The 25,282-nt window shown below is 40.0% G+C and overlaps 2 protein-coding genes across 4 annotated transcripts in view; both read left to right on the top strand.

Annotated features, from left to right (window-relative positions):
* ZNF451 (zinc finger protein 451) overlaps positions 1-5,321 on the top strand; it is a 106,437-nt gene extending 101,116 nt beyond the window's left edge. For 2 of the 3 annotated variants that reach the window (XM_047734661.1, XM_047734659.1), the window contains one exon: positions 4,501-5,321. In XM_047734661.1, the coding sequence (XP_047590617.1) occupies positions 4,501-4,547 (47 nt within the window). In that variant the 3' untranslated portion in view covers positions 4,548-5,321. Of the gene's footprint in view, positions 1-3,803 lie in introns of all 3 variants that reach the window. The other variant, XM_047734660.1, reaches the window with a different exon arrangement.
* Positions 5,322-8,282: 2,961 nt separating this feature from the next.
* Positions 8,283-25,211, top strand: BAG2 (BAG cochaperone 2). The gene is made up of 3 exons (XM_047734701.1): positions 8,283-8,495; positions 21,331-21,440; positions 23,751-25,211. Exons 1-3 carry the CDS (start codon positions 8,383-8,385, stop codon positions 24,161-24,163), a joined length of 636 nt encoding a protein of 211 aa, XP_047590657.1. The 5' UTR covers positions 8,283-8,382; the 3' UTR covers positions 24,164-25,211.
* The last annotated feature ends 71 nt before the right edge of the window (positions 25,212-25,282 follow it).

The following is a 25,282-nucleotide window of genomic DNA, read 5'->3' as shown; positions in this document are numbered from 1 at the left end:
CTCTCTGCCTAACTTGTGATCTCTGCCTGTCAAATAAATAAATAAAATCTTTTTAAAAAATTAAAAATAAATAAAATTGTTTTCTGCTAATTCCAACAGCTTGTTAATCTTGGGGGTTAGTTTCAATTGCCTGGTCTTCCTCTTGACGGTTTAGTTACTTTTTCCTTTTTTGATGTATATGGATGTTGTGGATATATATTACAGATTCTTTTGATTCTGTTATTTTTATCTGAGGAATGTTTTGTTTTTGTTTTTGTTTTCAGCAGTTACCTTGCTAGACCTATACTCCAAACTCTGCCTCTCCACAGCAGGCAACAACTAAAATTGCTTACTCCTTTTACTTCCCAGCTGTTGTTTTTCATTGAGAATCTTAGATCCTCTCCTTTGTATGCACAATTCAGAAGTCCACTAAGAGTTTGTAGATTTGGAAAATCCTGTCTTCTATTACTTTGTTGTTCCTTCTGGGATACCTTTCTTTCAAAATCTCCCCTCCCCAAGCTTCACTTTCTAGCGGCTATGACTGATAACAAACTCTGTCTATGATGCCTTAAGCCACAGAGTTTGGTTTTCTGCATGAAGTTCTGTTATCTTCCCAAAAGGATTGATGAATGCCCTGACGCAACAAAACCATAAACCTGCACATTGAACCCTGTGCAGTTTGTTTCTTTTGGTGATCAGCTTCTGTCCTGTCTCTACCTAATTTTTGTTGCTCTCCAGTGCCATAAAATAGTTTATAATTGTTGTCCATTTGGAGGGTTAATCCAATATAAGTTACACTATTATTAGAAGTGGAACTATTTAATTGGTTTTTGTTTTATCATCTTTTTTTTTTAAGATTTTATTTATTTATTTGAAAGAGAGGCAGTGAGAGAGAGCATGAGCGAGGAGAAGGTCAGAGGGAGAAGCAGACTCCCCGTGGAGCTGGGAGCCCGATGCAGGATTCGATCCCGGGAGTCCGGGATCATGACCCAAGCCGAAAGCAGTCGTCCAACCAACTGAGCCACCCAGGCATCCCTGTTTTTATCATCTTTTAATTGCCAAATTTAATTCCTAGAAGTTCACTATAGACAGTATTTTTTTATGCATTTCTGTTATTTTATTTTTAGTTTTTTCTTTTAATTCTTTTAATTGGTTTGTAAGTTGTATACTTAGTTTCCAGGTTTTGTGGTTATATTGGCATATATATATGGGGATCATGACTTGAGCCGAAGGCAGAGGATTTAATCCACTGAGCCACCCAGGTGCCCCTTTACCACATTTTTAAAATATAATTTAAAGACTTATATATACCTCCAAAATGTCTGCCTTTATGCAACAATAAAAGGACTCTAGAATACTTTACTTGATCCTCTTCCTCCCAATTTATATGCTGGTATTCTCCAGTGTTTAGTTCTATATGTGCATATGTGTATTGTATAACGCACACAAAAGTTGTACAAAACATCTCACAAAGCTGGTAACCATCCCTCAGGTTAAAGAAATAGGACATCACCAACACATTAATTTGCTAGGGCTCCCATAATTACATGCTACAAACTAGATGGCTCAAAACAACAGAAATTTACTGTCTCATGTGTTTAGAGATTAGAAAACTGAAGTTTTCTTGTCTGTAGGGCCATTTTCCCTCTCCTAGCTTTTAGTTATTAACAGACAATCATATGCACTCCTTGGCTTATAGATGTAACACTCTAATCTCTGCCTCCATCATCATGTGACCATCTTCTTCTTCTACCTGTGTGTCTTACATGGCATTTCTTTCTTATAGGGACACCAGTTGTGTTGGATTAGGGCTCAACCTAGTGACCTCATCTTAAATGGATTACACCTTCAAAGACCCTCTTTTCAGATTAGATCACATTCATAGGTAATAGGGATTTGGACATATGTTTTGGGGGGAACATAATTCAACCATAACAACCAGTACCTTAGAAGTATCCCCCTCACTCCCTCTTCCAGTTACTTCCCCTACACTCCTTCCCGATTGTCAGTGGCCACTATCATGTATTGAAATACTAGTTTAATAGTGCTTGATTTTGAATTTTATTTAAATTGAATCATACAGACTCATCACTGTCCAGAAGAATTTTCTGTCATGATGAAAATAATTTTGTATCTGTACCTGGTTGCTAATAGTCATGTATAACTGTTAAGCACTTGAATGTGGCTTAACTGAAAAACTAAATCTTGAATCTTAATTTTTATTGATTTAAATATAAATAGCCACATAGAGTCAGTATCTATCATATTGGAAAGCACGAGAATGGTCTGTATTCTTTTATGTCTGGATGCCTTTTTTTTTTTTTAAGATTATTTATTTGAGAGAGACCAAGAGAGACAGTTCCAGGCAGACTCCATGCTGAGCACGGAGCCCACCATGGGGCTCCGTCTTGAGGCCCTGAGATCATGACCTGAGCTGAAACCAAGAGTTGGACACTTAACCAACTGTGCCACCCAGACACCCCTGGATGCCTTTTAAACAACATTGTTTTATAGATTCATCCAGATGTTAGCATGTAGCTTTGGTTTCTTCATTTCTAATACCTACACAATTCATCTATTATTTATAGACATTTGCTTTGTACTTTTTGTCTATTGTAGATAATGCTACTGTGAACATTCTCATACATATCTCTTAATGAACATATATGCATATTTCTGAGAATATATACCTAGGAGTGGGCTTACTCATGTTCAAGTTTAGTAGGTAATGCCAAATTGTTCTTTCAAAGTGGTTTTGCCAGTTTTTTTCTTGGTCCCAGTAGTATATGTGAGTTCCTATTGATTTACATTTTCACCAGTCATTTAAATTAGTCTTTTAATTTTAGCTAGTGATGGGTATATACGGTTATTTTTTGTGTGTGGTTTTAATTTATGTTTTTCTGATGAATAAGGCTTATTGACCATTACATCTGTGCCTTTTCAAAATTCTTAACAGTTTCTTTTGGATTTTTTTTTTTTAAGATTTTATTTATTTGACAGAGAGAGATCACAAGTAGAGAGAGAGAGAGAGAGGAGGAAGCAGGCTTCCTGCCTAGCAGAGAGCCCGATGTGGGACTCAATCCCAGGACCCTGAGATCATGACCTGAGCTGAAGGCAGAGGCTTAACCCACTGAGCCACCCAGGCAGCCCCTCTTTTGGATTTTTTTTTTTTTAAAGATTATATTTATTTATTTGACAGAGATCACAAGCAGGCAGAGAGGCAGGCAGAGAGAGAGGAAGGGAAGCAGACTCCCTGCCAAGCAGAGAGCCCGACGCGGGACTCGATCCCCGGACCCCGAGATCATGACCCGAGCCGCAGGCAGCGGCTCAACCCACTGAGCCACCCAGGCGCCCTCTTTTGGATTTTTTTAACTGATTTTTGGGCGTGGAAAATTTTTTAGTTCTTTCGGGGTACAAGTTCATGTACTGCAGATATTTTCTCCCACTGTATGTCTTGCCTTTTTACTCATTTAATGGTGTCTCTTAATGGATAAAAGTAATTTTAATAGATTACAAATTACCAGTTTTCCATAATATTTTTTAAAATTCTGTTTAATAAATATTTCCCTACACTAAGGTCATAAAGCTATTCCCTTGTATTATCTTCTAGAAACTGATACTACAGTCTTAATTATTATAACTTTATAAATAAGTTTTCGTATTTTTTACAAGTCTTATCATCTTGTTTTTCTTTGCTAAGAGCATCTTGGCTTTTCTTTGTGTTTCCTCATCCCTAGAATTCATCTTAGGGCAACTCCCTGACCTAGAATCTAGCTTTAATTTAACATACAGTGTATACTAGCCTGTAGTATTTTAAATTACAGAAACATAACACAGTATCCCAGCTGAGAGGAAGGTGTAGCTGCATCTTAGAGAAATCACTGGTACCCGTGAACCAAGGAGCCTCTGAGAGACTTTGGACTGGATGGGATGAAATAAATCTGGTGTGAGAAGCTGGTGAAGGCCAGGAAATGGAGAAACCACTTGTAAACCCAAGAATGTCATTCTTGTTTACTATTGTATTCCTTTGCCTGGTATACAGTGGGCATGCGATAAATATTTGTTAAATGAATGCATATATTATATGCTTCTCAAGACATTATATAGCTATGAGTTTCACTCTTTACCTGAGATGCTAGAAAGCTTAAGAAGAAATTTTTAATGCCTGTGAGATTTTGGCATTTCATGCTTTTGCCTCTCTATTTCTACTTTAAGCCTTATATGCATTGCCTTAAGTGATTGTCAGTGATATCAAAAGTTTGTTGACTTTTGTCCCTAACTGGAAATAACTTGCAAGTTCCTTAGTAAGCTCATATTATAATTCAATCTGAGGTTATATCCAGATTCTCATTATTTTGAAACACTCAACTTTAATGAAGAAACTGCCAAGTCATCCTAGGTTTCTCAACTTTGTATTTCCTTCCTTTCTTGAAAAGACAGATGTAGTTGATGAGATTTACATAAAGCATGTTTATTAGTTTTCTGCCCTAAATATTAAAATTCTCTGTTTTGTTAATGCAGATGTGGAATTAGAAGAAGCTATTAGAAGAAGTCTTGAGGAAATGTAATTGTAAAGTTATTACCACACAACATCAAGTGGCCTTGAAGAGACTCAGGATAATCAATTCTTGAGTTTGTTTTCTAAAGGAGACCAGAAATCTGTTGGTACAAATATATTTGGAAACATGTTTTTTTTGCTTTTGCATCTGATATTTGCTTTGTATTTTTGTGCTATTTTGCAAGATGTACAGAAGAATAGAATACATGTTAATGCAGATACAAATCATGTATTCTAATATAGTTATCACAGTTTTCCAGTTAACTTTGAATTTATATATTTAGGTTAAAAGAACTAAAAAATAGAGAGGCTCTTGACTATTGTTTATATGTTTCCCAAATAGCATTAGTTGTTTAATTTTATTTGTACTGTACAGATGATTCTAGTTTATTTTTTTAGGAGTGAAAATGAATATAAATAAAGCTGTCTTAGCTCAGTTTTTCTGTAAATTCTGTTTCTTATGTGACACTAATATAGAATACCTTTGAGATCTTTGTTTATGATTATTAGAAGAGAGTAATGGAAACTGATCATGGAAACAGATTAAAAACTTTTACTGGACAATGTTCTTTGTGGGTTTCCCTCAGCTGTATTATCCTGCTGTAACTGGAGCACCACATTGCTGTAATTAAAAACAAAACAAAACAAAAAACCCTAATTTCTTTGAAATTATTGAAACCTTTTCCATTCCTTTTACCTGCTTAGACTTTCATGTGACTTGTATTATCTATAGTTTAAAGGGAATGATGTCAAAATGTTTGCATAGAATTAAATGTATTTTTAATAACAACAGTCCTTTTTTATATATATTTGTGTAAACATAATATTCTTCCAAAAAATAATGTTGATGGTCTACTCAGGAGTAATCTTCCTTAACCTTTAAAATTTTTATTTCATTGGAAGTGTCTTCATTTTAATTATTAATTAAACCGTCAGCTTCCTACATTTGGTATTACACATTTAGTTTTTAAATGGTCAGGCTCCATTGTGAAGAATAAAAAACATTACATAAATAGAAGACGAAGAAGGGCTTGCCATACTATCTTTGTGCATGTGCACAAAGTCTTCCCTAAAGATTTTAAGTAGTAATTACATACCAGACTTAAATTTTTCTATAAATATGAATTTGTCTTTAAGACAAAAAAAAAAATCATGGCTAGAATTTTCTTTCTCTGCAACTTGATATTTTAGTGTGAAATAGCATTACTGTTTGTTCTATTACTATAATCTTTCCAATCCACATTGGAAACCAGTTTGTTTTTTTATTTCTTACGATGTCAGTTCTGTCCTACCTGCTTGCATTTTTTTTTTAAGTAGACAGACCTGTTGGTTGAGAATTTACCATTTTTCCAAAACGACCACATTGTACTTTTAATTTGTATGTTAAAGTCATCAGGCAGGATTTTAGGAGGTAGTCATGAGCTGGACCTTACAGACATCTCCAAGATCTTGCTCAATAGTGAGGAGCAGAGAAAGGGTGATCCAGAAAGAAGAGGGGTGAAGCAGATGTGGGAAGGAGAAATCAACACCTCTTTGCTAGAGGTACCTCACACATGTGTGATATACACTGATGTTCTGTTAAGCTTTTGTGGTGTGTATGGTAGAGAGTAAATGAAGTTTTTTATATGACACTAAAGGGATATTTCATCATTACCCTTAAAAAAGACAATAATTGGGTTGTTTACTGTTTTCATTAATAATTGTCACTGATTGTATTTCTACTCGTTAAGCAATTAAAAATCATTTTAAAATTATTTCATAATTTGAACTTAATTTGGACACTAAGGTAATCAGTGGATGATATTACAGAAAGGTAAATGGATTATTATCAAAAGTAAATGTTTCCAACATTGATAAAGATTATCTTTTCATTACATCATTCATTTATTCATTCATTCACTCCCTCACAAAGTATTTATTGAGTACTTAACCATGTGCCAGTGACTGTTCTAAGCACTGGGGATATACCAGTGAGCAAAGCAAAGCTCACATTCCTTTATGGAACACACGACACGGGGAGAGAGGGTTGGATAGAGTGTTATCCACTATTATAAGTATATCCAATGTTGGTAACTAATGTAGGCAAATAGAGAAGGGAAAGATTGTGTTTCTGAGACTGAGTGGTGTGATCTTGGCTGTTTTGGAAGGATTATCTGTAGTTACTATATTGAGAATATACGCACCAGATGCAAGAGTAGAAGGAGAAAGACCAGATAGGAAGGTGGAGCAGTAGCCAGGTGAAAATTGATGGTGTTGGGACCAGAGTGTTAACAGTGGAACTGGGGAGAAGAACCCTAGTATATTTTAGAAGTAGAGCTGAAGGGATTTACTTAGGGGTAGCATCTATAGGACTGGAGAGAGAAAGAGTCCAGGATGATTCTAAAATTACATGACAGACTTTCAAACCATTCACAACATGTCTTTGGATTCCAAGTCTGTGTCGTGATGACGACAAAATATATTTAATGAGGTCAAATAATCCCCTACAAAAATAGTTTATTAGTATGTAGATTAAGTTCAGAGGGAACTGGAATCCAAACTCATCTCTGTTCAAGTATTTAAATGGCTTTGATCTCAGATGAAAGGTTATGATTCAGCTTTAAACTGTTATTATCTGTCATTTTATGTGCCCTGTACATTCTCATCCCTGCACTATGAGGCTCATGGCTATAATGACATGAGAGCAAAGCACAAGTTTCTAAGTACTTAAATCTGTACTCCCAATCCTGTACCGCTTTTACTGACCTTTATATTATCTGCCCTAGTGACTTGCCACATGTTTTTTAATTAACAGGAGATTTAAATAAATTGGGTGTGAAAGAGAAAGGTAGGATAGCTTTCCTTCCCCTGTAAGCCTCAGTGGTGGTGTCCAGGCTTTCATTATTTCCACCTCAGGAAAGGGGCTGGCAACAAGACAGGATCAGGCAAGTACAGACTTCAAGGAGCTGTACTTGAATGTTACCTGTGCCATAAAGGAAACTTTTCTCCCCCATCGACAGATTTTTTAATGCCTTTGGTTTTGCCGTGGATTATGGGCAGTGGGAGAAAATAAGTGAAGTCGTCACTGAGTAATAACCACAGCCTACCGGGGCGCCTGGGTGGCTCAGTGGGTTAAAGCCTCTGCCTTCTGCTCAGGTCATGATCTCGGGGTCCTGAGATAGAGCCCCGCATCGGGCTCTCTGCTCTGCGGGGAGCCTGCTTCCCCCTCTCTCTCTCTGCCTACCTGTTTGCCTACTTGTGATCTCTCTGCCAAATTAAAAAATAAAATTAAATTAAAAAAATAACCACAGCCTACCGTTAGGTACCTTCGTGTATGGGGAGCTGGCTACATTCAGGCTGCAGAGTCGAGGGCTCACAGGGGTAGGGGGCTGTTCTGCCCGAGGCGGGGGGTGGGGGGGGCGGTAGATGGTCTCCACTGGGCACTGGGCACTGGGTTGGTCCAGAGTCGGGAGACTAAGATCCAGCGATCACATTAGGTCCTCACCTTCCCGCGTCCACCCCTCCAGGTACCTCGGAGGCCGCCGGGCTTTTCTCCACTGGCCCTGGGGCCCCTGGCGGCCTATCCGCGAGGCCCAGCAGCCAGCAAGCTCCCTGCCGCAGCCGCAGCTGCTCCCTGCCAGGCACGGTAGCCCCGAGCCTGGCGGGCGGCGCGCCTGCCCTTGTTTGGCCACGCGGCGGCGGCGGCGGCGGCCTTGTCGGCGCGTCCTCCCGGGCCGCCCTCCGCGGGCGTCAGAGGGAGGCGGGCGCCCCGCGCGGTGACGGCGACGCCTGCAGCCGCCGGACTCTCCACTCGTCGCCGCCGGAGAGGCCGGTGACCTCTTGGCTGACCCGCCTAGGAGGCTCAGATGGCTCAGGCGAAGATCAACGCGAAAGCCAACGAGGGGCGCTTCTGCCGCTCCTCCTCCATGGCCGACCGCTCCAGCCGCCTGCTGGAGAGCATGGACCAGCTGGAGCTCAGGTGAGCGGTTCGCGGGCGGAGGCCGTGCGCGGCGGGCCAGCCCGGCACGGTTCCCGGGGGGCTGCAGCCGGAGAAGTTGCTTGCCGGAGATTTCCTCTCCGCGGAGGTGGTGCAGTTTTGTCTGGCTGTGGGTGGATTTTCCTCTCCGACCGTGAGAAAGCGCATTCGATTTAAACAAAAACCTGTGAGCATATTATTGGTGGCCACATTCTCACTACTAGACCTGAGCCTTTGGAAACGGAGAAAAAATCAGAGAAGGTAAAAGTTACGGTGACGTTATTTGAGGTTAAAGACTGTGACACTCGGGTCTGCAGAACTTCTAGAATTTTCTGAGTGCCAGAATGTGGTCTTCCCAGAGGTGTTTTTTTTTTTTTTTCTTTCTTCTTCCTATTAGGCATTTTTAAGAGCGCCAGCAATTTAGTGGTCCTCGAGGTGAGTGGTAAGTTTCCTCAAAACAGCAGAGCAAAAAATAAATCCAGGATTCCTCCGATAGCAAGGATTAGGGACGAGTAGGACAGATGGAGGGACTGCGGCGTGAACGGTGGCTGGGTGCTTGGTGGAATAAGACCCTGCAGCTTCCATTTTCCCCTAAAACCCGGCATGCTGTATTAACCCTTTCTGTTAGTTTCTCAGTATTTACTGTGTATCTCCTTCCATAGAAGACACCTTCTTGAAAGTGCTAGTCACTGGCCTGAAAGCGTAAGATAGGCAGGTTTTCCCCCCACTCTTTACTGGATAAGATTTTATTAAATAATATATAGAGTTACGGTTGTATGCAGTTTTTAAATAGTGTATAATAAATTTTAGAAATACTTGTTTCCCTTAACAGCGTATGAAAACTTTTTTTTTTTTTTTTTAATTTATTTGACAGACAGAAATCACAAGCAGGCAGAGAGGCAGGCAGAGAGAGAGGAGGAAGCAGGCTCCCTGCTGAGCAGAAAGCCCGATGCGGGGCTGGAACCCAGGACCTGGGATCATGACCTGAGCCGAAAGCAGAGGCTTTAACCCACTGAGCCACCCAGGTGCCCCGCGTATGAAAACTTTTATGTACTCCCTGTAAATGTATCACCAAAGTCACTGTGTAGATTGTGTGCAGATGTCGTTAAATGAAAATCTTACTAAGGCCCCACAACCCCCTGAAACTACAGCGGGTCCCCCCCCCACAGTTTTCACCAGGTTCTGGGGGAGCAAAGAAATATGTAAGCCAGAAATTTTAAGAAAGAGTGCATGTGTGTCTTTATCTCCCTCAATTTATATACCAAAACAAGTGGAGGTGTTTATTTGCCAGGAAAGTGCCTAAAGAATCACAGCATATCTCAGCAGTTGAGGCATTTATTATTATTATTATTACCCTGAGAAAAGGGTCAGAAGATGAGAAATTCTCCAGGCACCATGATTTCATGGATGTTAGAGAAACCTGAGCCAAAACCACATTCTAGGGTTCTGCTCAGAATGAGACAGATGGAACAAGAGAAAAGTAATGCTTCCCCATGGTTGAGCTTGATGCATTACTCCCCAGAGAAAGTGCAACAAGACTGAAAATCAGTAGAGTCCCTCTGACGAATAATATTTCTTTTTATGTAGCAGCATTCCAAGTAAGTCACACATCTCCCCAGATATTTCGAACTTTGAGGGTGTGTTCTCAACCATTTCGGGGCTCTCTCCCCGCTAGTCAGGAAAGATTTTTTTCTGAAAGGAATGAGGAGGACAGTGCCCCTCCCTTCTTCAAGCTGAGTCATTCTCAAACTTGAATTAATACCTCATGTGTGGTAGGCACAAAGTCAGGTACTCATCTTTAAAAAGAAACCCTCTGGTTTTGAGTATTCGTATATGCTAATGTTTGATTAACGTGAAGTGAATTGATTACTGTGTAAGAGTGATTAAATTATAAGTTGCTTAATTAACCCTTGAGCTGAGGAGGAAAGACTGATTAAAGTGTGCTAATTACTGATTTCAAGGACTTCTCTAGTAATTTTAGACTTCTGTAAGCTTTGTTCCTTCCTTTGGAAAAAAAAAAGTGATACACCATCAAAAGAAGTGTTTTAGAACGTAGTAAAAATAAAGAAAAATGCTAATGATGATCCATTAAAGTTCCTTTGAAACGACACAGATGGGCAGCGTCACAGAGCACCACGTTGTTAAAAACTAGCATTATGCCTAGAAGATTTATTTGTAAAAGAAACATCTACGTAATTTTGCTCTAATAGTTTAATTTCATATTAAGGATGACCACTAAAGCAGTGATTTAGGTAGAATAAAACACTGTAGTTTAATACTTAAAAGTTTACATGTAGTTCCCAACTATATTAATTTTGTCAATTGGGGTAGAACTCCTTCCATATGAAACTGAAGACAGAATTGCTAAGTGCTTTATTACCTAGAATATGAACTACTGGTGTACGTGATTTTTAAATGCTTTAAAATGTTTGGCAGCATTCTACGTGTCATTGAAGGAATTCCATTTGTTTCTAACACTTTTCTCTTTCTTGACTCCACCTCATCTGCTTTCTTGTTTCCTCCTAAAAAGGTGATTCCTTTCTCTTCCAGTTTTTTGTTGTTTTTTTTTTTAAGATTTTATTTTTATTTGAGAGAGCGAGAAAGCGGAGTGGGGGAGGGTGGGAGTAGGAGGAGCAGAGGGGGAGTGAGAGGGAGGGGAAAGATTCTCAAGCCCACTCAGCACTGAACCCCATATGGGGCTCAATCTCACAACACTTAACTGACTGAGCCACCCAGGCACCCCTCTCTCCCAGTTTTTTGACCAATTCTAAATGATGTCTGATTTTTGCATTCATCAGAGGCTCAAGACACCTTGCTTATTACTATTAGTTTTTTAGCCATTACCATAATTTATAAATAATACATGCTAACATTGATTGATTAAATGAGCACTGATTCTTCACCATGCCCCATTCCTTTGTGGAAGTTACTATCACCTCCATTCTCCAAATGGGAAATTGAGGCATAGAAAGTTAAATGACTTGTCCAAGATCCCCCAGCCTAGAACCCAGGAAGACTGGCTGTACTGCTTGATATATTACACCTATATTCTCTTAAAGTTAGATGTGTCTTATTGTTACCAAGTTTTGCCTCTTGGTGGGTGTCAAGCCAAAAGACACAGCCAAACCAAAGAATAGGAAAAGGAAGGGTTTTACTTGCAACAAGTAAAGGAGAACATGGGGGAATCATTCCCAAAGAAGCGTCTCCCAGAACGACAAAAATGGGGAAGTTTTAACTGAGGGTGCATACATATTCATGAAGATGCTTACACAGTGGGGAATACAGCATGGAGCTGGGGTGACTAAGTCCAAGCCAGAGTCATGAGGGCCGGGAAGGATCAGCATCATCAATTCTCTGGCTCCAGTGGGTCTGGTATCTGAGTGCTCAAAGCGGTTTAAAACATACAGAGATAATCAGAGTGTGTATCAAGTAGTCTGTCTTCACTTCTGAATATGATGAGGCTGTCTTCTGGCCTTGTGGTGACTGTTCTCATTCTTTCACCAAATGGCTGGGGGCCTAAAATGACTCTTATGTCAAGAAAGCTATTTGTATCTTTCTTTACCCAGGGATCCCCAACTCTTCCTGCTTATAATATTTCAAAATGTAGGAATCATATATGGATGAATGTATGATTTTACTGGAAGATGTGAAAATTCCATTTATTTACTTATTTACTTTATTTTTTTAAAGATTTTATTTTATTTTTTTTATTTTTTTTAAATTTTTTATTTTTTTCAGCATAACAGTATTCATTATTTTTGCACCACACCCAGTGCTCCATGCAATCCGTGCCCTCTACAATACCCACCACCTGGTGCCCCCAACCTCCCACCCCCCACCCCTTCAAAATTCTCAGATCGTTTTTCAGAGTCCATAGTCTCTCATGGTTCACCTCCCCTTCCAATTTCCCTCAACTCCCTTCTCCTCTCCATTAAAGATTTTATTTTTGAGTAATCTCTACAGCCAACATGGGGCTTAAACTTACAACCCAAGAGTCACATGCTCCCACCATCTGAGCCAGCCAGGTGCCCCAAAAATTCCATTTAAATTGGTTCTCAAATTCAGTAAATATCAAACACCTACTGAGTGCCAAGTACTGAGTGGCTCCTAGAAGGCTCTGGATGGTAACGAAGATGTTTGGGAGATGGGTTGTGAAGGATGGCTGAGGGGAAGATGATAGGATTGGGAGATTGATTGTTCACCAATTTCCCCAAACTGGTCATATTGTAGCTCCTTCCGCCTGCTATCAGCCATCTGCTGTGACTTCCTCAGCAGCCAGAGAATGAAAGGTTGGGGCCGGGAGTGACAGGGATCATTTGGCCAAAAGTTTCCTGTTGCTTAAAGTTTCTTAGGGTGTGCCAGTGTCTCAGGAGTCACAAAACAAGTAGCATCATAGTTAATATTGAGCAACAGCCTATAATTTAAAAGACCATTTCTCATATACATTGTCATTTGAACCTTACAAAATCTTTTGAGGTAGAGGAGGGCACATGTATGTTATCTCTTTAGAAATGAAGGAACTGAGGTCCAGAGGGATTGTGTGGCCTGCCTGAGGCCACAGTAGTGATGAGTAGCTCTTAACGCCAGTCCCATTAAACACCAGCTCCATTTTTATATTAAAGGGTCTCAGTGGTGAATGTATTTTAATATTTTGCTGATGATTAGGAAAACTTATTCAAAAATCTTATATTGCCTAGAATATAAGTGATCGTTGTAACATTCTTTAGATAAAAGAGTATTTTTTTTTAAAGATTTATTTATTTATGAAAGAGAAAGCACAGAGGGAGGGGCAGAGTGAGAGAGAGAGAGAATCCTGTAAAAGACTAGAAGACTCTCCTCTGAGTGCAGAGCCTGATATAGGTCTCAATCCCAGGACTCTGAGATCATGACCTGAGCCAAAATCTAGAGTCAGGCACTCAATGAGCTGAGCCACCCAGGAATCCCACAAGAGTATTTTTTTTTTTTTTACTTTAATTCTTTATTTTAATTCCAATATAGTTAACATCTGGTGTTATATTAGTTTCAGGTGTACAATATAGTGATTCAGCAATTATCTACATTACTCAGTGCTCATCAAGATAAGTGTGTTCTTGGGGTATCTGGCTGACTCAGAGCATGTCACTCATGATGTGGGGGTTGTAAGTTCTAGCCCCATATTGGGTATAGCGATCACTTAAAAAAAAAAAAAAAAGTAAGTGTATTCTTAATCCCCTTCACCTATTTCACCCATCGCCCTACATTCCTCCCCTCTAGTAACTGCCCATTTATTCTCTATAATTAAGTCTGGTTTTTTGGCTTGTCTCTTCTCTCCCCATTTTTGTTAATTTGTTTTGTTTCTTTAAAATGCCATATATGGGGGCGCCTGGGTGGCTCAGTGGGTTAAAGCCTCTGCCTTCGGCTCAGGTCGTGCTCCGAGGATCCTAGGATCGAGCCCCGCATCGGGCTCTCTGCTCAGCAGGGAGCCTGCTTCCCTTCCTCTCTCTCTGCCTGCCTCTCTGTCTACTTGTGATCTCTGTCTGTCAAATAAGTAAATAAATAAATAATCTTTAAAAAAAAAAGTTTAAGGGGCGCCTGGGTGGCTCAGTGGGTTAAGCCGCTGCCTTCGGCTCAGGTCATGATCTCAGGGTCCTGGGATCGGGCCCCGAATCGGGCTCTCTGCTCGGCGGGGAGCCTGCTTCCTCCTCTCTCTCTGCCTGCTTGTGATCTCTCTGTCAAATAAATAAATAAAATCTTTAAAAAAAAAAAAAAGTTTAAAATGCCATATATGAGTGAAACCATATGTAATTTATCTTTCTCTGACTGACTAACATTGCTTAGCCTTATACTCTCAAGCTCCATCCATGTTGTTGCAAATGGCAAAATTTCATTCTTTTTTATGGCTGAATAATATTCTGTGTATCAATGGACACTTGGGCTGCTTCCATAATAATTCTGCAGTAATCACAAAGGTACATATATCCTTTCTAATTTGTGTTTTTATATTCTTTGGGTATTATAGGGTAGTTCAATTTTTAATTTTTTAAAGATTTTATTTTTAAGTAATCTCTGCACCCAGCATGGGGCTCAAACCCACAAACCCAAGATCAAGTGTTACACACTCCACCAACTGAGCCATCCAGGTGCCCCCATTTTTAATTTTTTGAGGAAGCTCCATACTGTTTTCCATGGTGGCTACACCAGTGTGCATTTCCACCAACAGAGCATTGAGGGTTCCTTTTTTTTTGTTGTTGTTGTTTTTTAAAGATTTTATTTATTTGTCAGAGAGAGGGGAGAGCAAGCGAGCACAGGCAGACAGAATGGCAGGCAGAGGCAGAGGGAGAAGCAGGCTCCCCACCAAGCAAGGAGCCCGATGTGGGACTCGATCCCAGGACGCTGGGATCATGACCTGAGCCGAAGGCAGCTGCTTAACCAACTGAGCCACCCAGGCGTCCCGAGGGTTCCTTTTTTTTCCCTCATCCTCACCAACTCTTGTTTCTTGGGTATAAAAATATTAAATATGAGGTGGGACTATGATTTTTAGAATTTGTTTTAGAAATTATGTTTTCAGGAGTCCCTGAAAACAGTTGGTTAAGCATCTGACTCTTAATTTCAGCTTAGGTGTTCATCTTAGGGTCATGAGTTCAAGTACCACACTGGATGTGGAGCCTACTTTAAAAAAAAAAAAAAAAAAATTTTTTTTTTTTTTTTTTTTCAAATAAATTCATGATAGGAGCATTTGCCTGTTCCGTTCCTTTTTATGAAAGTACAAATTCTTATTATTTATAAGCCTGAGTTTGTAATGGTAAGTGTGTCATAAATACCACAAAGCTGTTTGCCAGCACCAATTGTAGACACACCACACGTGTCAACTCATAAATATAATTGTTTTAGTCAGCGCTGTTAGTCATTGTGTTAAATTTTTTTTTAAAGATTTTATTTATTTATTTGGCAGAGAGGCAGGCAGAGGGGAAGGGGGAAGCAGACCCTCTGCTGAGCAGGGGGGGTGCCTGCAGGGCTTGATCCCAGGACCCTGAGATCATGACCTGAGCTGAAGGCAGAGGCTTAACCCACTGAGCCACCCAGGCACCCCATTGTGTTGAACTCTTAACCTGCTTTCCTTCAGTCACAAACCACCCTTTCATTATCCCTTTTTCCTAAGTAAGGAAATTGAGGCAATGAGAACTTAACTGCTCAAGGTTACACAGCCAGTGAGTGGCAGAGTTAGTTTGAACAGCATGATGGAAGAGTCATCACAGCTTCACTGCCTGCTGTTAGCTGATGGATCCGCAGTACCTCAGTCTGGTGAAGTTGCTCTCAGGCCTCTACTTCTCTCAACAATGTGTCCTTTTTTTTTTTTTTTAAAGATTTTATTTATTTATTTGACAGACAAATCACAACTAGGCAAAGAGGCAGGCAGAGAGAAAGGAGGAAGCAGGCTCCCTCTGAGCAAAGAGCCTGATGCGGGGCTCGATCCCAGGACACTGGGATCATGACCTGAGCTGAAGGCAGAGGCTTTAACCCACTGAGCCACCCAGGCGCCCCAACAATGTGTCCTTTTGATTGCTAGGCTGCAGAGACTTGTGAGGTGTGGGAGACCCGAAGACTAGCTGAGAATGTGTACACTTCACTTTTGCCCTCATAAGAATTTTCTGACTAAAATTTCTTTTTGTCAAAGCCGGCTTCATTGCAGTTGCAGGCAGAGAGTTTTCCAGGAGTACAACTCAGCCCAGCCTTGTTATGAGGAGAAATACTTAACCAATTTTGGAAATGTAGCTCTTCTAGGATCAGTTAGTAAAAACATAACCACCCTTCTAACGCCAAGAGAATTGTTGTCAAATGAGGTGTTAAAAAAACATGAAGGCTAAGGTGAGGTTGTCCAACCTTGTCTAACCAGAGTTCCAGAAGAAAATAATAGAATGGAGGACAGGAAATATTCGAAGATACTATGGTTAACAATTTTCTAGAACTAAATGGAAAGGTTGTAGACAGATTTATATGTGAGATGAATTTAAAGATCTCAGTGGCTGAGAAACAGTACAGATATTACTTAAATAAACTAAGTAGAGATCTAGGTTCAGCTAGAGGTAACAGCAAATGTCAATGGAGCCAAAAAAACAAACCCTTGAAATCTTTACATTCTGAAGAATGGCATTTTATCTTTGCTATGAGATGAAAAAGGTATACATAAAAATGTATATGAGAAGTTCCATAAAAGATGAAATCTGTTTTTCACAGGGAAAATACCCTGGCAATTTCTAGTATTGGGGGAAAACAAACAAAACAAAAAAACAAAAAACCACAAGACTCAAAATTTCCATCTGATGAATTCTGTATTTGGCCTCATTTAATAGCAAAATGTCTTCCTTCTGTGATAGACTTATTTTTTTTCCTAGAGTGTCCTCTTTTAAACCATTTTCTTGTTAACAACTCCCTGAACTTACTGTTATAACATGTTGTAAATGAAGCCTTCCTTTTTTGAGTAATATTAGATTCTCTATCATTGTACATTTGAGTACAAACTCCAATGAGTCTTGAAAAATTCATCTCTTCTTTCAGCATCCTCTCATTTACCAATCACATGATTCATCTGTGTCATCTAAACACTAGAGTCATGGTTTGTGTTTTTAGCATAAATATTTCATATTAGTGCCAACTCAGTCTCTTTCTGAGTTGTACTGGGCCCTAGTTTGTCTGAGAGTTTGCTAATGTAAAATGTGTAAGCACATAATGGATGGTGCTGGAAGTGGGCCTGCTGTTGTATTGTTGCTATTTTACAGAAGACTGTTCTGGGTGGCTCAGTCATTAGGCATCTGCCTTCAGCTCGGGTCTTGGTCCCAGGGTCCTGGGATGGAGCCCTGTGTCAGGCTCCCTGTTCACCAGGAAGTCTGTTTCTCCCTCAACCCCACTCCCTGCCACTTATGTTCTCTCTCTCTCTCGGTCGCTGTGTCTCTTTCTGTCAAATGAATAGATAAAATCTTAAAAAAACAACAACAAAAAAAAAAACCACCTTTTTTATAGTGTTTTCCAGCCACATTTGTCATGTAAGAATCTTACCAGCTCTTTGCTTTTACTAGCCCTTATAGACCAAAGTTCAACATATATTTAGTATCTTGATGAACAGAGAGACCCTGTGACTTTGTGGACTCTCAGTACTATTTTGGGGTATAACAGGTGGATGGCTGTTGGGGAAAAGGCAGATGTGTGGTTGGGGTGGGTAGGGACGCCTTAAATGGAATGGACATGTGCTCAAACATTAGTGAAGTTGCTCCTTCCTTGCCAACTTACAGCAGCAGTCAGGATTAGATCTTCCATGATCTCATGTTTCTAAGGCCGTCTCAACACAGAATAAGTCTGTCTCTGTTCATTTTGCAAAAGTTGGCAACTTACATACGGGGTAACGTATAACAAGAAGTGCCCTGAAAACAAAGCACTTTAAATATACAGGATTTTCTTTTCTCTTTCTCTCATGATTCCACAGACTTTTCTTTAGTGACTGGACGTGTTCACGTGAATGTGTAGTAAGTGCATGTGTGTTTACACTTTGGGGAATTAGGGAAAGTAGTGCTTCTATAGTTTGATATGGGCTTTATACCAAAAACCTACAGGGGTGTTTCCTTTAAATTCAGGAAAAGAAAAAGATGTTCTCTCTCATCACCACTGTTTAATAAAGTAAGAGGACTTTAGTCAATAATACAAAGAAAGAGATTAAAACTCTAATTTTGATAGATGATATGATCATCAATCTAGAAGAATCAGGGACACCTGGGTGGCTCAGTAGGTTAAGCGTCTGCCTTCAGCTCGGGTCATGATCCCAGGGTCTGGGATGGAGTTCCACATGGGGCTCCTTACTCAGCGGGGAGCCTGCTTCTCCTTCTGCCTGTTGCTCCCCCTGTTTGTGTGCTTGTGCTCTCTGTCTCTCTGACAAATCAATAAATAAAATCTTTAAAAAAAAATCTAGAAGAATCAGAATTAAAAGACAAATCATTAAAGTTAGTAAATAAATCCATTACCAGTTACAAGATGAACCTTACAAAAACAGCATTTCTCTAATCAGCAATAACCAGTGAGAAATTATAATTTAAAATATATTATTCGTGGGGCACCTGGCTGACAATCTGAAGAGCATGTGACTTTTGATCTTGGGGTCATGAGTTTGAGCCCCACATTGGATATAAAGATTGCTTTTAAAAAGCATTTTAAAAAAATAATAAATGTATTACTTACAAGAACAATATCCACAAACATAGCACTCAAAAGAGTCCACAAATACTACTCTTAAGAATACTTCAGGGACGCCTGGGTGGCTCAGTTGGTTGGACGACTGCCTTCGGCTCAGGTCATGATCCTGGAGTCCTTGGATCGAGTCCCGCATGGGGCTCCCAGCTCCACGGGGAGTCTGCTTCTCTCTCTGACCTTCTCTTCGCTCGTGCTCTCTCTCACTGTCTCTCTCTCAAATAAATAAAATCTTTAAAAAAAAAAAAAGAATACTTCAAAGAATACTTCAAACTCTAATAAAGAATATAGAAGATGATCCGAATATATGGAGAGACATTATAATGCCCTTGAATAGAATGACAATATTCTAAAGATGCCAGATTTACCCCATTTCTTTGACAAACCCAACTTACTCAGGAGTTAATATGGAGAATTAAAAGTCTAAATAGCTAAGTTATCTTTAAAGATTTGAGGGCTGGTTCTACCAATATTAAGGCATATTACAAGGCTATTGCTATTTTTTTAAAATGGGTGTTGGGGGGCGCCTGGGTGGCTCAGTGGGTTAGGCCGCTGCCTTCGGCTCAGGTCATGATCCCAGGTCCTGGGTTCGAGCCCCACATCGGGCTTTCTGCTCAGCAGGGAGCCTGCTTCCTCCTCTCTCTCTGCCTGCCTCTCTGCCTACTTGTGATTTCTCTCTGTCAAATAAATAAATAAAATCTTTAAAAAAAAAAAAAAATAAAAAAAAAAAATAAAATGGGTGTTGGTGTAAGAAGAGTCAAATATACTAGCAGATAGAATGGAGATTTCTGAGCAGACAGTCTATAAATCATTGGAGGAAAGATGGATTTGGGGTGGATATAATGTTGGGGAAAAATGGTTCATTATTTGGAGAAAATAAAACAAAATCATTACCTAAACACAAACAGGTGGATTCTAGATGGACTAAGACATAAATATGAAAAGGTAAAGCAATAAAGTTAAAGAAAAGTTAAAAAAAAAAAAGTTAAAGTTAAAGAAAAGATGATTATAATGTCTATAACTAACATGGGATTAATTCCTTGAGTACGCAAACCAACAGGAGGACAATAACCCCTATTTGAAGAAGGGGAAAACAAAACAGGCAAAGGCTATGAACAGGTTAACAAAAATACGAAGAGACGTCCAAAATTATTAGTAATGAGAGACAATGCAAATTAAGTATGAACATATCACTGTGTACTTTAGTAGACTGGCAACAAATAGAAAGTTGGAAAATGCTGAGTATTGATGGGGCTGTGGGGACACAGGGATTCCTATGCTTTGCTGCTGGGAATATTTCGAAGGAGTTCAGGATAGGGCCCACCCCCCGCCGAGAACGTGCCACTTTGGCGTGTAGGTTATTTAGAGCTGAAGGCACTTGAGAGCCTGCAGACTCACAAGAAATTTCTGCCCCTCCCTGAACCACACAGAAGAATCTAAATTAGGGGTCTTTCCCAGAATAAAGGTTATAAGCAAAGATAAATTTTATCCGAGTGGCTCATCTGTGTGGCAGGGCAAACATCTAATTACCAAACATCTGCTCTTATCACCCTGTGAAGTGTAACCCTAACCCGTACCCCCTTCTCCTTCATTTAAAATAACATATACCTCATTTTGCCTGTCTTTGGAATTTCCATGTCTATGTGGATTCCCCATATGTACACTATTAAGTTTTATTTTCTTCTGTTAATTTGTCTCATATCAATTTGATTCTTAGTCCAGCTAAGGGGACTTTAAGGAGGAGGGTGAGAATGCTTGCTTCCTGACAATGGTCTAGTCTAGCCATTCTGGAAAGCCGTGGTAGCACTGAGTTAAATTGAGGGTGCACATACCTTGTGTCTTAGCACTTCTGCCCTGGGGTCTATTGTAAGGAGATTCTTTTTGAAGTCCATAAGGGACATGTATTCGCTGAAGCATTTTTGCTTTGTTTTTTGTTTTGTTTTGTTTTGTTTTGTTTTGTTTTGTTTTGTTTTCTGTGGTGATGAAAAATGAGGAGACAAAGTGAGTGTTTCCACTGGGAGAGCGGAGGTAAAATCAGGTGAATGTTCATGGAAGGCTATGCAGTAATCAGAAGTGACTGATTAGATCTTTAGCTAGGAAGCTGGATGGTTCCTAACAATATAATGCTGAGTGAAAAAAGAAACAATGAGATATAAGTTGAAAATAGATGAAAACACAAATATAGATATTGTTAAGAACAAATACAAAATAGAGAAACACTGAATAGAATGATTGCCATACGAGCGGGGAGGAAAGTGGGAGTGGGGTCAGGGGATTTAAAACAGCAGAGGGGCGCTTGGGTGGCTCAGTGGGTTAAAGCCTCTGCCTTCAGCTCTGGTCATGATCTCAGGGTCCTGGGATCGAGCCCCGCATAGGGCTCTCTGCTCTGCGGGGAGCCTGCTTCTCCCTCTCTCTCTGCCTGCCTCTCTGCCTACTTGTGATCTGTCTGTCAATAAATAAAAAAATAAAAGTCTTTAAAAAATAAAATGACAATTTTTTTTTTTTAATTTTAAAGAGGGATAAAGAATTTTTGGAAAGTATTTCTAGTGATCTTTAAACTGTTGGAGCAAATGAGATGAGGAAAAGTGAACTTCCATGTGGTAACTTGTTTTCCCAATTCGCATAGGGTGGAAGCTTTGAGAGAAGCAGCAACTGCTGTTGAGCAAGAGAAAGAAATCCTCCTGGAAATGATCCACAGCATCCAAAATAGCCAGGACATGAGGCAGATCAGCGACGGTGAGAGCGTTTCCACAGAAGGGAGCTCATCTTTTCCATTCCTTTATGGGGTTTAGGTCCATTTTCGCTTAACATGAGGAATTTGTACAGTTGGCTTCAGCATTTCCCATGAGCGTGGACAGCAGCTGCAGCTGTTGGCTTATTACAGGAGCCACTTACCCAAAGGGCACCTTCTGGCCTGCCCCTCCTTCAAGGGCATGGTTGGAAATAGTCAAAAAGGTCTCTAAGGGGGTGGGGTTATGGACACTGGGGAGGGTATGTGCTATGGTGAGTGCTGTGAAGTGTGTAAATCTGGCAATACACAGACCTGTACCTCTGGGGATAAAAATATATGTTTATAAAAAATAAAAATTTAAATTAAAAAAAAAAAAAAAGCCTCCAACCTCTGGGAGAGGTGGCCCCAAGCAGTAAAAGGCGATGCCTTTGACCGCAGGTTCACATTCCTAACTTCACTTCCTCAGAAGTTACTGGACTATAGAAGCTGTAAAAGCAGAGAAGACAAAAAGAGAGGGGTTGGGGTGTAATTTAAGGAGAGGAAGGAGAGAAAATGCAGAGGAAAGAAATTATGGGCCCAGTAAAACCCCATTAATATAAAAACATGCTATCATTTCTATATGAAAAGCATGACGGCCCATGGAGGAACAGGGCACTTGTGGTTTCCTCTCACTGGCAGTGTTCTTCCCAACCTGGTTGCTCCGGCGCCTCCCAAGACAAGCTGAGGGGCCAGCGGCTGGTGCCATGAGTGGGCCGTTCATCTAACTCCAGGCCCTAAACTGTTAGACATACACAGCAGGGTCAAGATCTAGCAGTCTGTTCACCGTCCTGGCCAAAGAGTGATGAATTAGGAAGACAGTTACAGAACTAGGACAAAGAGGAGGTTGCTGACTTTTTCATATAAATAATGAAATATGGATCCCTTTTCCCACATTGCCTCTCTGTGCTGGCCAAGACTTACACCACTGGCCTGCTTAAATTTCCCTGGCAAGGATGAAGTCAGTGCCTAATTCTGAGGCCAGCTGTTTCTCCACTCTCATGGCTAAGTTTGCTCAGCCAAAATTGGGGCTTGTATTTGATTCACATGCAAAATATGCCACCCCAAAGTATGGCTTTTTGGCATAAGAATTATTTCAAGCTGATTATTTTTGAGAAGCTGCAGACGCAGGAGAAGCTCTGGAAACAGAGTAGAAGTTATTCTTTTATAAGGGAAGTTCAAATGTATAAAGGATATTTCCATTTGTAAATGTGCCTCCCTCTGTGTACCAGGAAGAGAAGGATGACTGTAAATCCAAGAAACTCTTATCTCTGCAGAGAGCACCTCCTGAATCTGCAAAACAACCTTAACCCTGATTTATCCTGCTTTTCCCAGTAACCTCACTCAGGAGGGGAAGGCCTCCCTCAACGTCTTAGTCCTTAGATGAACATGGTTTTTAGAAAGGTAGTGGCTTGGGCCATCCGTCTCAGGGAGGTGGGCCATCTCAGGGTCCTTGAAAATCTCCCATGTATATGTGAAATATACACATCCATAAGCTTCTGCTTTTCTTCTTGTTAATCTTTTTATTACAGGGTTTCTCAACCAAGAACTCAGAAAGGTACAGGGGAAATTATTTTTCCTCCCCTACATGCACCTCCTTAATGAGACATCCATCATGTCTGATGTCTTCTCTAACCAGCACAAAACCCTGGTCAGGTGCAATATTCACTCTATGTTAAGACTTAAACTCCATCCCAGTTACAGATGCACACACCTGCCCAAACTTTTTCAAATGTGACTACTAGAGAAGTCATCTGGTATCCCACGCATAAAGACTTAGGGAGGGGTCCCGGGTGGCTCAGTCGGTTAAGCATCCAACTCTTGATTTTGGCTCAGGTCACGATCTCGGGGTTGTGAGATCAGTCTCCATGTCTCACATGGGACTGAGCTCACAGGCTGAACATGAAGCCTGCTTGAGATTCTCTCTCTCCCTCTCCCTCTCCCTCTGCCCCTCCCCTGCCTGCTTGCAGGTGTGCATACTCCCTCCCCCTCCCTTCCTCCCTCCCTCTCCCTCTCCCTCCCTCTCTCTCTCTCTCTCAAAAAATAAAAATAAAAAAAGAAAGACCATCAGGGAAAGGTATTCTGCAACCTCTCTCTGTAATATAATACGGTTCATCAGTTAATCTTATGTGATATAATTTTGACTTTTACCTTTAAAAATTTCATAGCCGAGGCACTTACAGAAAATAGCTTTAGCCACAAAAAAGTGCCTTTAGTGTTCTCAACATAGGTAAGTTTCTGTCTTATATTGATGGCTGTTTCAAACTTTCTACGTTTAGGGGAAAGAGAAGAATTAAATCTGACGGCCAACCGTTTGATGGGACGAACCCTCACCGTTGAAGTTTCAGTAGAAACAATTAGGAACCCCCAGCAGCAAGAATCCCTAAAGCATGCCACCAGGATCATTGATGAGGTGGTCAGTAAGTTTCTGGATGATCTGGGAAATGCCAAGAGTCACTTGATGTCACTATACAGTGCCTGTTCATCCGAGGTGCCACCTGGGCCTGTTGACCAGAAGTTTCAGTCCATAGTAATCGGCTGTGCTCTTGAAGATCAGAAGAAAATTAAGAGAAGATTAGCGACTCTGCTTAGAAATATTGAAAGCTCTGACAAGGCCATCAAGCTGTTAGAGCATTCCAAAGGAGCTGGTTCCAAAACTCTGCAACAAAATGCAGAAGGCAAATTTAATTAGTTTTGAAACAGAGGAGCACTCACAAATAATGACATGAAAATGATTAAACATTAGTTCTTTGTGTTAGGTATAACATTTGATACCGATTGTTGTTTCACATGAGGAAAATACTCCAGTGTCATCAGTTTTGTGAATAACACAATTAAAACTAGAAATATTTTAATTATCTTTCTAGAAGTTTTTAGATTGAATTCTTGTCTTGTATTAGGCTCTAGCACCTAATATATATAATATATATTTTTTACTATACTGTGGATGAATATTTACTATATAGGAGAGAGTAACTGCCCAGCCAGGACCGAAAGCATTCTTGTTCTTTCCTGGGCTTTGTCTGGCATGGAGACACTTGGGCACATGGGGCATTTGGTTAACTAGAAATCCTTGACCTTAAGCAGCACGCAAACTTACCACTCATCTACTATTAGCTAAGTAGTGTGTTCAGAAGGACAAAAGGAATCACAAAATAAGAATCTTTCCCAATATCATCCTTTTCATAAAGCACTTTTTTGGACATCTTTATCAAATTATTTTGAATTTCAGATTTATGCATCTGATAATATGAATATATTTCTTGATATATATGAAAACATGACATAAAATGTGAGAGAATTCACATCTAATGTTATCACTGTGAACAACTATATGTCCACTTCATCTTTTTCCAAATACATCATTTCTCTAAATTTTTAATCATTACGGAAGTACAATGTTGTAACTTGCCTTTTTAAAAAAATGCTGCTATAAAGTCTAGTTGTCAACTTTAAAACCTCTTCTGTATAGTTGTATAATTTACTTCCCCACTCCCCTTACTAGACATTTAGGTTGTTTCCAATTTGTTGCTTATTCCTACAACATATTTATATACAGAGACTTTTTTCCTTCTTTCTTTTGTTTTTGATTTTCTTTGTATAAATTCCCAGTAGTGGGATTTACAGGGTCAAAGGTTATATGCATTTTCATGGCCTGACATATATCCAAATTTTTTTGTATGAGAGTTACGTCAATTTGTACTGTCTTTAGTAATTAAAATGTAGCTGTTTCACTAGAAGCTTTCCAGAGTTGAGCATTATTTTTCTAACATTAGATATGAAACACCTTAATTTTGTTTGCATTTCATTT

Source organism: Lutra lutra, chromosome 6 (assembly GCF_902655055.1).
Source record: "Lutra lutra chromosome 6, mLutLut1.2, whole genome shotgun sequence".
In the NCBI taxonomy this organism is placed as follows: Eukaryota; Metazoa; Chordata; class Mammalia; order Carnivora; family Mustelidae; genus Lutra; species Lutra lutra.
Note: the sequence above shows the minus strand (reverse complement) of the source record. Positions and strands in the feature narration are given on the sequence as shown.